This window comes from Cupressus sempervirens, chromosome 2 (genome assembly GCF_028749045.1).
Source record: "Cupressus sempervirens isolate cs-2001-9-10 chromosome 2, ASM2874904v1, whole genome shotgun sequence".
Taxonomy (NCBI): domain Eukaryota; kingdom Viridiplantae; phylum Streptophyta; class Pinopsida; order Cupressales; family Cupressaceae; genus Cupressus; species Cupressus sempervirens.
The window spans coordinates 481,013,853-481,030,720 of record NC_143119.1 but is presented as its reverse complement, the minus strand read 5'-3'; the positions used below and the strand labels follow the sequence as shown (position 1 = coordinate 481,030,720).

At 35.7% G+C, this 16,868-nt stretch overlaps 1 protein-coding gene across 2 annotated transcripts in view; it reads left to right on the top strand.

Moving 5' to 3' along the window:
• Positions 1-6,188: 6,188 nt before the first annotated feature.
• Positions 6,189-16,868, top strand: part of LOC149573123 (glycine-rich RNA-binding protein RZ1C-like) — a 36,126-nt gene continuing 25,446 nt past the window's right edge. Inside the window, exons 1-2 of one of the 2 annotated variants that reach the window (XM_089814302.1) lie at positions 6,189-6,315; positions 6,448-6,565. In XM_089814302.1, the coding sequence (XP_089670428.1) occupies positions 6,455-6,565 (111 nt within the window). In that variant the 5' untranslated portion in view covers positions 6,189-6,315; positions 6,448-6,454. Of the gene's footprint in view, positions 6,321-6,447; positions 6,566-16,868 lie in introns of both variants that reach the window. The other variant, XM_089814301.1, reaches the window with a different exon arrangement.

Here is a 16,868-nt window from a genome sequence, read left to right as displayed (position 1 = left end):
GGTCACAAAAGAATCCTAATCATTGAAGAATGTGACATGTATTTAGACCATCACAGATATATTTTTTGTATATAGTTCATTCTTGTCTCCGTTTTCAAATTTTTACTTCTAATTAGTTGTATTGGCAATATTATTTCTCCATTGTTCAATGTAACTTTCATGGAGAAGAGAACAAGACAAAATAAATTTATTGTTGTACGAAAAATTTATTCAATGGATGTGGCTACTAAATATATTAATTAAGAAAGAAAATCATAAGTCTAAATAGATTCCTTAATGATAGGGAGATTTATTGATTACAATTCTTAATCAATTATTAAAAATTCAACAATATATAATGTTCTCACATCATCATGGAGAAATAATTTTCATAAAATTGACTCTTATATATTCTTTCACACTTTTAACATCATCTGAATTGTTGTGTTGGGACTTATAACTTCCCTTTCATGAATTAATTTTTCCACTATTCAAGTCATTTGTATAGCATATATCCCAAATTTGACCATAGTTGTACTCCAAATACTCCAACACTACACCTAAATCTCATACTTCCCTTAACCCTGTCCCTTATTTTAGTGTAACATTTAACCACTTATTAACCCTAACCATAACACTGAGTGTCATATAAATGAAATTGTAAACCTTGGATCCTAACTTTAACTCTTACTCTATATATGATTGTACTAATCATTTAGTAAATTATATACCTTAGCCTAACCCTATATGCACAAGTAACTAGAAATAATATTATATTTTTTATAAGTGATAATATGTATATACACACACCTATAGAGAGAGAGAGAGAGAGAGAGAGAGAGAGAGAGAGAGAGAGAGAGAGAGAGAGAGAGCATACCTGTAGAAAAGGAGCTCATATTATGTTTCTTATAGAGGCATGTTTTATGTAGAGAGGGAGAGAGAGAAAAATAGATTATGAGGTGTATCTAGAGAGAGAGAGAGAGAGAGAGAGAGAGAGAGAGAGAGAGAGAGAGAGAGAGAGAGAGAGAGAGAGAGAGAGAGAGAGAGAGAGAGAGAGAGAGAGAGAGCATAAAGGGAGAGAGAGATTAGGAGGAGTATCTAGAAAGTAGGGTGGGAGAGATAAGTGGGTGTATCTAGAGATTAAAGAGACAGATTAGAGGGCATTACTAGAGACTACAGAGAGAGAGGGTATATTTAGATAGTGGGGGGAGATATTAATGGGTGTAGTTAGAGAGAGAGAGAGGGGGGGAGGGATTACATTATTAAAAAGGTTAATAACTTATATCACAATAGCACTAATCATGGGCACTATAATAGAACTAACCCATATTAAAATCTAACATGTCAGTTATCCTAACACCAAGGTAAAGTGTAATAATAACACTAACATCAGCTATAATATGATTAGTAAACCAAAAATTATCTTAACCGTAATAATAACATAAACCCTAACTCTAACTCTAACTCTAACTCTAACTAGATAATTCTAATTTTAACCCTAACCCTAACTCTAACTCTAACTCTAACTCTATCTCTAACTTTAATTCTCCCCCTAACCCTAACCTTAATCCTTTATAATCCTAAATCTAATGCTAATTCTAACCCTAACCCTAATTCTAGCCCTAACCCTAAGCCTCACTATAACTCTAGTCCTAACTCTAATTCTAACTCTAATGCTAATTCTAACGCTAAATCTAACCCTAATTTTGACCCATATTCTAACTCTAACCCTAACTCTAACTCCAACTCTATCTCTAACCCTAACCCTACCCCTACCCCTAATTCTAACCCTAACTCTAACTATAACTCTAACTCTAACTCTAACTCTAACTCTAACTCTAACTCTAACTCTAACCCTAACTATAATTATAACTCTAACTCTAATTGTATCCATAACTCTAACCCTAATCTAACCCTAACACTATATGTAACTCTAACTCTAATCCTAACCCTAATTCTAATTATAAACCCAATCCTAATTCTAACCCTAACTCTAACTCTTAACCTAAATCTAACCCTAACTCCAGCCCTAACCCTAACCCCAACTCTATCTCCAACTTTAACTCTAAATTGATCCCTAACCCTAACCCTAGCCTCAATTCTAGCCCCAACTCTAACCCTAACACTAACACTAACACTAACACTAACACTAACACTAACACTAACACTAACACTAACACTAACACTAACACTAACACTAACACTAACACTAATTATAACCCTAACCCTAATGCTAACCCTAACTCTAACCATAACCCTTATGTTAATCATAATCCTAGCCCTAATTCTAACCCCACCTCTAACTCCAACTCTTGTTCTAATTCTAATTCTAACTCTAACTCTAGCTCAAATCCTACCTCTAAATCTAACCCTAACCCTAACCCTAATTCTAACCCTAACTTTATTTGTAACCCTAATTCTAGCCCTAACCCTAATTGTTACCCTTACCCTAACTCTAGCTCTAACTCAATCTGTAACCCTAATTATATTTGTAACCCTAATTCTAACTCTAACCCTAATTCTAACTCTAATTCTACCCCTAATCCTAACCCGAACCTATATAACCCTAATTCTAACCCTAACCCCAATTCTAGCTCTAACCCTAACCTAATTCTAACCCTGACTATAACTCTGTTCCTAACTCTAACCCTAACTATAACTCTAACTCTAATTCTTACCGTAACCCTAATTCTAACCCTAACTCTAACTCTAATGCTAATTCTAATCCTAACCCTAATTCTAACCTTGATTCTTACCCTGGATCTAACTATAACTCTAACTCTAACGCTAATTCCAACTTTAACTTTATCTCTAATTCTAACCCTACCCCTAATTCTATCCCTAACTCTAACTTTGACTCTTTTTGTAACCCTAACCCTAACTTTGACTATAAACCTACCCCTAATCCTAACCCTAACACTATATATAACTCTAACTCTAACACTAACCCTAATTCTAATCCTAAACCTAGCCTTAACTCTTACCCTAACCCTAAATCTAATCAGGTAACTTTAACCTAACCCTAATCTAACCCTGACCACAACTCTATCTCTAACTTTAACTCTAACTCTAACTTGAACCCTAACTCTAACTCTAATTCTAACTCTAACTCTTATACTAACACTAACACTAACACTAACACTAACACTAACACTAACACTACCTCTAATTTTAACTCTAACTCTAATTGTAACCCTAACCCTAATGCTAATCCTAACCCTAACCCTAACACTAACCCTAATGCTAACCCTAACCCTAACCCTAACACTAACCCTAACCCTAACTCTAAAACTAATAATAATCCTAACCTTAATTCTAACCCTAAATATAACCCTAACTCTAACTCTAACTCTAACTCTAACTCTAACTCTAACTCCAACCCTTATTCTAACTCTAATTCTAACTCTATCTATAACCCTAACCCTAACTCTTATTCTAACCCTAACACTAACCCTAACTATATTTGTAACCCTAATTCTAACCCTCACCCTACTTCTTACCCTTACCCTAACCCTAATTCTATCTCTAATCCTAACTATATTTCTAACCCTAACCCTAATCCCAACTTTAGCTCTAATTTTAAACCTAACCCTAACCCTGACTCTAACTCCAACCCTGACTGTAACTCTAACCCTGATCCCAACTCTAGCTCTAATTGTAAACCTAACCCTAACAAGAACCCTAACTCTAATTCAAACCCTATCCCTTACCCTAATTTTCATCCTAATGCTAACCCTAACTCTAACTCTAACCCTAACCCTAACCTTAACACTAACCCTAACCTTAATTCTGACCTCAACCCTAACCTTAACTCTAACTCTAACCCTAACCCTCACCTTAACACTAACCTTAACCATAAACATTAAGTTGTCCCTAACTCTAACCCTAAATCTAACTCTACCATAATTGGACTCTAACCATAACCCTAACCCTAACTTTAATCATGGCTCAAAACTTTTCCCTAACCATAACTCTAGAACCTTAACCCTTACTCAAGCCCTAACCCTAACCCTAACCCTAACCTTGGCCCTACTATAACCCTAACCCTAACCATAACAATAAATCTAACCCTAACCTTAACCATGAGCAAAACTCTAACCCTAAACTTAACCATAAACATAACTCTATCCCTAACTCTAACCCTAAATCTAACTCTACCATAATTAAACTCTAACCTTAACCCTAATCCTAAATCTAACCTTAACCCTGACTCAAACCCTAACCCTATCCCTACAATAACCCTAACTCGAGCCCTATAATAACCCTAACCCTAACCATAACCATAACTCTAACCCTAACCTTAACCATGAGCATAAATCTAACCCTTAACTCTAACCCTAAATCCAATTCTACCATAATCGAACCCTAACCCTAATCCTAACCCTTACTTTAATCCTACCTCAAACCCTAACCTTGACTCTAACCTTAACCCCAACTCAAACCCTAACCCTAGCCTTACTATAACACTAACCCTAACCATAACCATAACTCTAACCCTAACCTTAACTATGACCATAACTCTAACCCTAACCTTAATCATAAACATAACTCTAATCCGAACCTTAATCATAACCATAACTCTAACCCTAACCTTAACCATAAACATAACTCTAACAATAACCATAACCATAACTCTAACAATAACCATAACCATAACTCTAACCCTAACCTTAACCATAACTCAAACCCTAACCCTAACTCCATCCCTAACCCTAATGCTAACCCTAACTCTTATTCTATCAATAAGGTTAACATTAACTGTAATGGTAACTTTGTCCCTAACCATATATCTATGTTTGACTATAACATTTTACATTACAATATGCCAAAAAGAAAATTACTTTTTTAAAACCATAATCCTACCCCTAACTCTAACCCTAAATATAACCCTAACTGTAAATCTAACTCTACTATAATTAGACTCTAATCCTAACCCTAATCCTTAGTTTAACCTTCACTAAAACCATAACCTAACCCTAACTCTAACCTTAACCCTGACTCAAAACTCTAACTCTAACCTTAACCCTTACTTTAATCTAGACGAAAACCATAGCCCTAACCCTAACCCTAACCTTAACCCCGACTCAAACCCTTACCCTAACCTTAACCCTAATGTAACTCTATATACAACCCTAACTCTAAATATAAACCCAACCTTAACCATCACCCTAAAACTAACCCTTTCTCTACCCCTTTCTCTAACTCTAATCGTAAATCTAATTTTAACCCTAACCCTAATCCTAATTTTAATCCTAATTATAACCCTAATTTCAACTCTAACTCTAGCCCTTATTCGAGCTCCAATTTTAACTCTACCTCTAACTCAAACCCTAACTCTAATTCTAATCCTAACCCTAACTATATTTGTAACCTAAACCCTTATTCTTACCCTCGCCCTTACCTTAACCCTAACCCTAACTATATTTGTAACCCAAATTCTTACCCTAATCCTAACATTAACTCTAACTCTAATTCTAAACCTAACCCTAACTATAACCCTAACAAGACTCATAATCCTAAAAATAGCCCTATCCCTAACCCTAATGCTAATCTTGACTCTAATTGTAACTCTATTCCTGACCATAACTCAAACCCTATCCATAACTCAAACCTTAACAATAGCCCCAACCCTAACACTAACCCTAACCCTAAGTATAACTCTACTCTTCAATATACCATTTTACGTAACAATATGCTTAAAATAAAACTGAATTAAAGTGATGCAAATAAACACCATATATAGAATTAAAAAATAAAATATTTAAAAATAATTTTATAGTAAGTTTACACTATTACATTTTTATAGTAAGTTTATACAATTGTATTTAAAAAGAAATAAATAATTCAGCACTAACCTTTAAAAAATAGAAAAAATTTTAAAAATACTTTTCGTGTTGCGCCGCGATTGTCACTAGCTTATATATACTTCTATACATATTACGTCGAGAGTAATCGTTCTCGAGGCGCCTATTTTCATTTTCATAAATCCCAATTGTGAGTGAAATAATCTCGAGATTAAATGAAAATAGGCGCCTCGAGAACGAGTACTCTTGGCGTAATATATATAGAGGTATATATAAGCTAGTTTAGATAAATGCCTACTTAAATTATGTTGCTTTGAGATATTTAAGAATGGAAAGAGGATGTTCAACCGAGAGCAAACGTAAATCACTCGAATAAAGGAGTATCCCGAACTTTTTAGGTTTTCCATTGTTCTTTTACCCTAAAAAGTTCGTAACTCATACAGCGCCTCTTGTTTCGACTCTCTTCATTTTTTACGTTGGTTGAGTCGTGTTTCAACAGAGAGGCTGTTTTCTTTTGTTACTTGTGTTCAGGGTACTGTAAGTAAAATTTGTGTGCTGTTAAATTGTTCGGCTTTTTGCTGGATTTGGCCTAGGGTTTTACTTGTATTTTTTCTCTGTTTGGTATATTGTATTTTCTTTTTTAAGTTTGTCTTTCTGGTATCAGAGAAGCAATGTCTGGGAAGGAGGATTACCGCGTGTTTGTTGGGGGTCTGTCGTGGGACACCACTGATAGAGAGCTGGAGAGCACCTTCAGCCGCTTCGGCAAAGTTTTGGAAGCCCAGGTCTGTTAATATTTAACCCAAACTCGAAATCTTACAAGTCGCCCTCCCATTTATTCAGAGTTTGTGTCATTCTGATTTCACATTCTACAATCATCTGGTCTTGGAACCCTAAGTGGAAATGGCGGCGGTTTTATTTTTCTTCATTTGTGAACCATGTAACAGATATCTTGGTTTTGCTTTATGACTTAGTTTATTTCACATCATTTATAGCTACTTCAGATTGCTATTTCAGAGTCTTCTTCGTCAATTTGTTTTAAATGTAGGGAGGAATTTTCTAGCGTTTCATGCTTTGTTTCGGCAGAGTTCTTAGCTGTTTTATGTTCAGTTGTAGTGGATGAATGTTAAGAAGTTTATTTCACATCATTTATAGCTACTTCAGATTGCTATTTCAGAGTCTTCTTCGTCAATTTGTTTTAAATGTAGGGAGGAATTTTCTAGCGTTTCTTGCTTTGTTTCGGCAGAGTTCTTAGCTGTTTTATGTTCAGTTGTAGTGGATGAATGTTAAGAAGATTTTTCCTTGTTATCTCTGTCAACATTGGGTTAGAATCCTAGACTTGAATGCATTTTTAGTTGTTATAGTACTTGATTTAATGTTTAATTTAATGATATATCATGTGATGCTATATGACTATCCATATTTGAATGGAATATATTTCTTAGATCTAGACAGTGACAAATCATGTGATGCTGCAGTTATGATCATGATTGAGTGCTGAAGTATGACCTTTTCAGGTACCTTGACAAAAAAATGCCGATATGACATCTTCACATTGACAAAAAAAATGCTGAAATGACATCATATTTTGACCCTTTTTAAGACACTTTGACAAAAAAATGCTGAAATGACAACATATTCCATGACGTCAACATTAGTTATAATTGAGCTACATGTTGAAGAAACTGCTCTTAAAAATTAGGATTTTGAAAAAATCAAGTTAGAATCCTAAACTACAGTTGATTTCAGAACTACACTGCTTTTTATTGTTAAGTCACATGAATCATTGATATGTGAGCTATGAGTTATGTAAATTTCAGTTGACAACAGGAGTTTTTATTTATTTGTTCGTCAGCTTCTTTGAGGCCATTGATAAGTGAGCTACTTTACATTGAGTTTTGTAAATTTGAGCTGATAACATGATTTTCTATTTTTTTTTGTTATTCAATTCCTTTATTTATATTTTTGGTGTCTTTTAGAACCTATATAAAGCTTCTCTATCTGTTTTGGACTAAGTCACTTGATTTGGGTGTGGATCCGAACATGGATGTGGCAGATGTGTGATTTGTTTTGGGGCGATGCTGTTTGTTTGGATGCTTGTATATGTATATATATATGTATGTCAAAGAAATGAGAATCACTATGATTCATCCAATTCAGCCATTCGGCTTGAGCCGGCCAATTTTTTTTGACTCGCTGAATTGGCTTGGTGATTTTTTGACAAAAATTGACACGAAACATGAAGTTTGATGATTTTTGCCTAAATTGTCGAATGATGTGCCTTAGGGCTCGATAATTTTTTATTTTCTTGTTGGTTTCCTTCTTTTTGGTTGCATCTCAATTATGATTTATGATTATTAATTTTTTTTTTTGTTCGATCGACAGATATTGGTGTTTTGGAAACACATAAGATGTAAAGTTGCAAATAATTTCGAGAATACCTTCCTTTGATTGAACACACCATGGATTGCAACAGTTATAGAAGACTAATTAGATCCTCCTTAACCTCTTTCAATCATATGTGGCATTTTAAACCTTTCATTAGATTAGATATATGGTATGTTGTATTATCAAAGCAATAAAAATTATAGTCATTAAATTTCAATGAATTCTTGCGCTAGGACTCGCCATTTATCCTCGAATAGAAACAAAGCCACTTAACATGAGATCAAAACCAATGGAGAGATAATTCAATGCACTAACAAAATCCAAAGAATTAAAATTCTCCAACGAATAAAAGTAAAGATATCAATCTCCTTTGAGTCACAGTTACAATGTTACTATTTACAATTTTACACTTTACTGTTACAAATACGTGTTTCAAACTCTAATGGAACATTTGAGGCATAGATATGGGACTGTGAGTTCGAGCTCAAGTCCACATTTTTGAGGCAAATAGTTTCTGGACTCTGAATTGACAGTCTTGGCAGAGTCACCATGGACTCGCTAGTCCACAGTCCAAGGACTCTCCTAACTCTCAGAGTCTCGAGCTTTGGACTCTCCCAACAACGAGACTCACAATGAGACTCATAAAGTGCCAAAAATAATAAAATAAAAGAGTTAAGTGAATTGTTTGTGCTTTTTATAACATCTATTTGACCTAAAAAGGTCATTCAATCCTTTGCTAATGCTTGTGATAGAGAGAAAATAGTTAGAGAAGAGTATTGGGGTTTCCCATATCGATTGTTGATTGTTTGTGCAACTTTATAGCTTGCACTTAAGCATTGAGAGGAGTTAAAGTAAGCATTTGGAGGAGGCTTCTACGAAGTACAAATTTACTTGCATTCCCCATTGTTTGTGCGAGAATTGAATGAACTTGTCTTTGTTAACTACAACATTTTCCTTTGCCATAGACAAATCCAAGGCATCGATACATCGCTAATTTTATTAGAGATTGTTGATCCACATGGAAAGTGAAACACAGAGATCGCTAATCTTGTCTTTAGTGATGAAGATGGGGAGTGGGCTGATCAGGTGGATTGGGAGGCAAAGGTAGTAGCGATGGTAGTCGAGGAGGCTAGAGTGCGAGGAGACCGAGTGTAGGTGTTTGAGGCTAGGAATGATGGATGAGTCTGATGATGAGAATTATGTGGGCGAGGATGAGGACGAGGACGAGGATGCCCCTGAGATTCAACCTCAAACATAGGGAGAGAGGATGGCTCTAGTGTCTTGCATGACTTATCTTAAGGCGTATTCGTAGGACACAGGCTACCATGAACCTTAGTCTTCTACACTCTAGCTCTTATCTTGATATATATTTTGTACTTTTGATTTTATGGATTTCATAATCCATGAATATTATAGACATTTGACAGTGACCACTATGTTTAACTTTATAGTATGTTCAATTCTTTTCCTTTAAAAATTTGTTTTTATACTTATGTGATCTATTCAAAATTTTGTATGTGTGTTAGGTAGCTTCTATTTATCTCAGTGATTGTGTATTTGATGTTAATTGTCTAAAAGATGCATGAAAGAATTTGTAACACCTCGCCAAGGGATCCAAAAGAATTAACCTAAAGTTTTACTAAGTTTGCCAAACATTTGTTTTTCAAAAAAAGAATTACAGACACATGAAACATGAAGTAGCGGAAGCAATAACATACAATCATACAAAAGCAAACATAACAGATTACATTCCTTAAGGATCCCAAGAGGTTGAATTACATTTAAGTTTAATTAATACTAAGTCTAATAAATACCACATCCACATGAAAGAATAATTATAAGTCCAATTCCATTTAAATAATATACATTTGTTCCGAATGCCACTTGACAATAAAATTCGGAATGCTCAATCATCCACTGTACATGTCACAGGGTATGAAAGGTGAAAAGAATATACATTTATAAAAATAGATACATCATCCCTTTTGGATCCATGAAACAAAGTACAATACAATAAGTTAAATCATCCATCATAAAGATATAACCATCCATCACAATGCACAAGATAGAATGAAAGAAAATGCAGACAAAAAACTCCAACCATGGCATCAACGGACGAATCTCAATGGTAAGAGTAAAAAGCACTACCACCTAACTGCGTGGTAACCCAAAAAGGCGCACTCCCACCGTGCTAAGGAGATAGTCTCAAGTCTTAAATAGGGTATCAATCCAAATATCAAAAGTACTCTCTAAGTCCAAAAAACCCTAAAAGTAATCTAACTTGAAGGTTCCAAGATAAATTGATATCTAGACCCAGAGGCACACAAAGACACATAAGAATTCTACTATGTAAGCGGGCAAGTGTCATCGCATGAATCAATGCTAGAGTTACCCTGTCAGTCTAACTTGACCCGGCCCCCTAGAGACTCCATGCAACACTAGTATCCTCTTGTATTGACAAGGCATACTAATGATGCATGGTCGCAACCAAGCGTTCTCTCTACTCCATCCTAGTGTGTACTAGCACTAGAGGCATGGGCGAGAACATACAAAGACTCTTATTAGGTTCATTTTACTCTCATTTAGTATAGTGTTTTCACTTATTAAACAACTTACAATGGGTTACCTTGGCAACCACTGAGGGCCTTGACCTCCATTGTAAGCCACTTCCCAACATTACATATAGATAACCTACCCTAAGCTCATAAAAACACAAATCAAATAATCATATAATATCACCTCAGTCCTATACAAGTGATTGGAAAGCATCAAAAGATAAATCACACTAACCCATGAGTTCTTTACAAGCAACTAGAAAGTGTCCCAAAAATACCGATCGAAGACTCAAAATGGTTAAGTCAAATATATCATAGCATTCATCTCGCTATCCCACAATGACACTGAAAGCAATAACCAACAATATAATCAAACTCATTATAGAGCTACCGACACATTACCATGATTGAGTTTAAAAGCTGAAGATCAAATCAACATAATTATCACAATCATAGAACTCCCAAGCCTCTGGTAGACGTCCTAAAATTGGTCAACACTCTACTCAACCCAAACCCAAAACATAAACAACATACAAATAACATAGTGTAGGTTTCATAGCTTGGTTAGATTTTGAAAACATATTGTTGAGTTTAAATGTGAGGTTTCAGTTTTTGTTTCAATGCATGTTTCAAGTAAATGAGATTCATAGTTTACCCTTACAAATTAACCCATTCTTATATTCGAATAAAATATAGAATTACCCCTATTAGATTTTAAGTCAATTTTCTAAAATAATTCAAGGGTAATTATTTATTTAAACTATTAAAATAATAACTATTGATCTTCCATTAAAATAATTTCAATTTTATTAAAGTCGATATCATTATTAATAAAATAAATCTAAATCCGTAAACAATATTAATGGTGAGAGAGCGAGAAGAGGAGAGCTTTGGACGTTGGAGGCAAAGGCTACGTGTAAATGGCAGGGGAAACCATATAGGGAATGTAGATGTTTGATTTGGTTTCTGTTGACATGAGGGATGGTTTTATGGGCAACAAGCCAATTACAAATGGCCTTTTAATCGATATAATAATGTCCAGAGGTCGATGCCCTATAACCAACGTAATGATCAGTTCCATCCTCCACAAAGAAGACAAGCCAGGTGGAATGAGAGGAAATGGGGAAACCAGACCCAAGGAAAACAACCGCTCTACAAAAAGTTTGACAGATTTGATTTCACAAAGATTGCCCACAAGTTTTATTGGCCTGAACTGCAGCAACAAACCTGGGAGACGGAGAAAGAGGCAGTTAAAGACTCGTCCCAAAGCCTAGACGAGCATATCACCTATGAGGTAATGTCCACTGTTCATATTGATAATGAGAAATGGCAAGAAACAATAGGGGTTTTAAAAGAAAAAGCCTTCTTTTTCAAATGGTTAGGCCCATGGCCCTTTGTAAGAACTATAAGGTTCGAATGCAAAGCCATATGGGGTAAAGACTATAGACTGAAAACCTTAATAAACAACTTTTACATGGGGTTGGCTCCGAGTAAATTTGACAAATGGAAAATTTTAAATAATGGCCCTTACCTTGTAGAGGGAAAAGGCATTTTTATGAAGGATTGAGAACCAAATTTTGACCTAGGTAAAGAAAAGCTGCAGACATTCCCTTTATGGATTAATCTCTACAACTTACCAGCAGAATATTGGGGGGAGGAGGTTTTGGTGGAGATTGGGAACACGATTGGATCTTATGTTAGAGCAAAAGTTCTAAGCATTAAGGACTCTTCCTCCCACCTAAGGATTCTAGTCAATATGAAGGAAGGGAATCGATGCCTAGACTTTATCACTCTCAGCACAGAAAATGGAGTGTGGAAACAACCTATAGAGGTATGGGAAGGGGAAGAAAATCTAATCCCAGAAGAAGCCTTATGGGACAACAACTTTATGAAAGGGAAAGCGTTAGAGGTGGATAGACTCTTAGAGATTTTGGAATGGAGGGAAGGTCAGTTGGAGAAAGAAAACTGCTCACATTTAAAAGCTCATTTAAACAATCATTGCGAAAATCAAGAGCTACCAACTACAAAAAAGTCAGCAGTGACGGAGAAAGTTATTATGGAAAAAGATGCTAGGGAGCATGAGGATAAAGAGGTTTCAACTCAAGTGGTAATAGAAACCCCTCTGGAACAATGGGAAGCAAACAAGGAAGAGGAATTAAAAATGAGAAATCGGGAGCAAGAGAAAGAGTCACATGAACTGGTAAATGCCACCCCCTCAATGCTATTGTTGCCTGAAAAGAACAGAGAGATTGCCCAGCTTGAAATTTTAATATCAGAAGGCTGTGAAGGATATATTATGGAAACACTCGTACAAATGCAAGATCACAGTGGGAAGATTATACTGGAAGAGGAAAACCAAATTTTCAAGGATATAGAAGTATCTCCTAACAGGAATTTAAGTGAATCCTTTGAGGAAACTATGGAAAGTGGCAGCATGAAGGAAGGAGAAGATTCATCTCAGGAGACTCCAGAAGAGGAAGATAACTTAAATGATCTTCGATATTTGAATGCCCAGGCATTCAGGAGGAAAGATCAATAGAGCAAACAAGTTTAGAAAAGAAGAAGCCAGATGTAGGGAGCAAAAAGAAAAGGGGCCCCAAATCTATCAAATTAAAGTTGGAGGTGGCAGGCAATGATGCAAGCCAATCAAAAATATTGAGATCGGGAAAAGGTTTAGCCTTTTCTCGGGCGTCATGAAAACCTTATCATGGAATGTCAGGGGCTGCAATGTCTTTGACGAGATTCAATTGATCAAAAGATGTCTTGATTAATCGAAACCGGACTTGGTGTTGCTACAGGAAACAAAGATAAAGGAGGATTTTTCTTTTTTTCAAAAACAAATTCAGAAGATGGGAGTGCTTGCTGTCAGGAGGTCAAGGGGCCTCAAGAGGTATGGCTATTTTATGGAGATCAGATACTTTAGAAATCACTGATTTTTTCTTGGATAGTAATTGGCAATGGGTTAGAGTTAATGTTAAACAATTGCACTGTTCTTTTTTGGTTTTCAATGTTTATGACCCAAATAATAATGCTCAAAAAAGGATCTTATGGCAAACCCTATCCACAAAAGTGCAAGATCTAGTTAATGATGTGGCTATCCTTGGAGGGGATTTTAATGCAATTCTGAACCTGGGCGACAAAAAGGGTGGGAAAGGATGGATTTCAGAAAGTCAAAAAGTTTAGTAATTTTGTTAATGACAGTGGTCTAGTGGAAATTCAGTTTAGAAAAGGAGATTTCACATGGACAAATAAACAAGAGGTTTTTGTGCATATATCGAAAAAGTTGGACAGATTTCTTGTGGCGGGTAATTGGGCAGAAGCAAATTGGTCATGTTCAGTGGAAATTCTCCCATATCAAGGTTTGGATCCCTTTCCAATATGTTTGAGGATCCAAGATGAAAATACTCAAGACGGGTGTCCTTTTAAATTTGAGGCTATGTGGGTGAAAACAGAAGGATTTGCAAAGCTCATTGCTGAATAGTGGAAAAATGCCTCAATAAGGAAAGGTAAATAAAGCCTTCATTTTTTTCAAAAAATTACAATTTCTCAAGGTACAATTGAAGATTTGGAATAGAGAACATTTTGGCAATATTTTTGATGAAAAACGAGATTTAGAGGAGAAACTTAAATTTTAAGTCTTAAAGTCATAGAAAATGGAATGTTTGAGGAGGACTATAAGGAGGAAAAATTACGTAGGAAGGAATTAGAAGCATGTCTAAGTAAAGAAGAAGTTGTGATATGAATATCAGGATTTAACTGTGTGATTTTGAGTCAAACTCGATGACCCATGTTTCATGAGTAGTGATTCAACATGAATCCATCTCTCATGAGAATAAATGGAACACTTAGCACTCATTGGATCTAGGTGATGCTCATAGGGGTGAAGCACCGGGACTTCTCGGGAGGTCACCCATCCCAGTACTACTCCAGCCTGAGCGCGCTTAACTACAGAGTTTCCTCCATAGTTTACTGGAGACAGAAATCAAGAGAAGTATGGTTAAAGAAGGGGGATAGGAATACTAAATTCTTTCATAGTTTAGTTAAAATATGAAGGGCAAATGCTGAAGGGGCTCTCATCCAGGATAAAGAAGCAATTAATTTGGAAGCATTAAATTTTTTCTCTCATAGAGGTCAGCAGATAGTTAAGAATCAGAATGAGGTGGATGAAGTGCTGAATGTTATCCTAGAAAAGATTACAGCCTCCCAAAACAAAGCATTAATGGACCCAGTCAAAGAGAGTGAAGTGGTGGAAGCTCTAAAAGGTTTAGGAGGGGACAAAGCCCTAGGCCCAAATGGCTTTCTTGCTATGTTCTTTCAAAAATTGAGTTTTATTTTTCAAAAGGATTTATGGGAAGTTGTTGAGGAATCTAGGGAAAGAGGCTTCATCCTTACAAATTTCAACAATACCTTTATAGCTTTAGTGCCAAAGATAGAAACACAATTAATTTTTGAAGATTTCAAACCAATTTCCTTATGTAATACAGTCTACAAGATTATTTTGAAGGTCATGACAAACAGGTTTAAACAAGTTCTTAGCTCTATCATCTCAGCAGAATAGAGTGGTTTCCTACTTGGGAGATCCATTTTTGAAGGATGTTATCCCAGAAAAGTTTACAACCTCCCAAAACAAAGCATTAATGGACCCAGTCAAAGAGAGTGAAGTGGTGGAAGCTCTAAAAGGTTTAGGAGGGGACAAAGCCCTAGGCCCAGATGGCTTTCTTGCTATGTTCTTTCAAAAACTGAGTTTTATTTTTCAAAAGGATTTATGGGAAGTTGTTGAGGAATCTAGGCAAAGAGGCTTCATCCTTAAAAATTTCAACAATACTTTTATAGCTTTAGTGCCAAAGATAGAAACACAATTAATTTTTGAAGATTTTAGACCAATTTCCTTATGTAATACAGTCTACAAGATTATTTTGAAGGTCATGACAAACAGGTTTAAACAAGTTCTTAGCTCTATCATCTCAGCAGAATAGAGTGGTTTCCTACTTGGGAGATCCATTTTTGAAGGATGTTATCCTAGAAAAGTTTACAGCCTCCCAAAACAAAGCATTAATGGACCCAGTCAAAGAGAGTGAAGTGGTGGAAGCTCTAAAAGGTTTAGGAGGGGACAAAGCCTTAGGCCCAGAGGGCTTTCCTGCTATGTTCTTTCAAAAACTGAGTTTTATTTTTCAAAAGGATTTATGGGAAGTTGTTGAGGAATCTAGGCAAAGAGGCTTCATCCTTAAAAATTTCAACAATACTTTTATAGCTTTAGTGCCAAAGATAGAAACACAATTAATTTTTGAAGATTTTAGACCAATTTCCTTATGTAATACAGTCTACAAGATTATTTTGAAGGTCATGACAAACAGGTTTAAACAAGTTCTTAGCCTTATCATTTCAGCAAAATAGAGTGGTTTCCTACCTGGGAGATCCATTTTTTAAGGATGTTATCCCAGAAAAGATTACAGCCTCCCAAAACAAAGCATTAATGGACCCAGTCAAAGAGAGTGAAGTGGTGGAAGCTCTAAAAGGTTTAGGAGGGGACAAAGCCCTAGGCCCAGATGGCTTTCCTGCTATGTTCTTTCAAAAACTGATTTTTATTTTTCAAAAGAATTTATGGAAAGTTGTTGAGGAATCTAGGCAAGGAGGCTTCATCCTTAAAGATTTCAACAATACCTTTATAGCTTTAGTGCCAAAGATAGAAACACAATTAATTTTTAAAAATTTCAGACCAATTTCCTTATTTAATACAATCTACAAGATTATTTTGAAGGTCATGACAAACAGGGTTAAACAAGTTCTTAGCTCTATCATTTCAGCAGAATAGAGTGGTTTCTTACCTGGGAGATTTATTTTTGAAGGGGTGGTGGTAGCACATGAGGTAGTTCACACTTTTCGAACCTCATGAACTCAAAATATGATGGTTAAATTAGATATAAAGCGGGCTTATGATAAGGTTGAGAGGATTTTTACTGAATGTACTAAGGAGGTTTGGGTTTGGTCCAGAATGGTTACAATGGGTAGGAAGCTGCTTATTTACACCACGCTTTTCAGTGCTAATTAATGGAAGCTTTCAAGGCTTTTTTGAACAAGAGAAAGACATTAGACAAGGGGACCCTTTATCCCCCTTTCTTTTCATCATAATGGCGGAAGTGTTAGG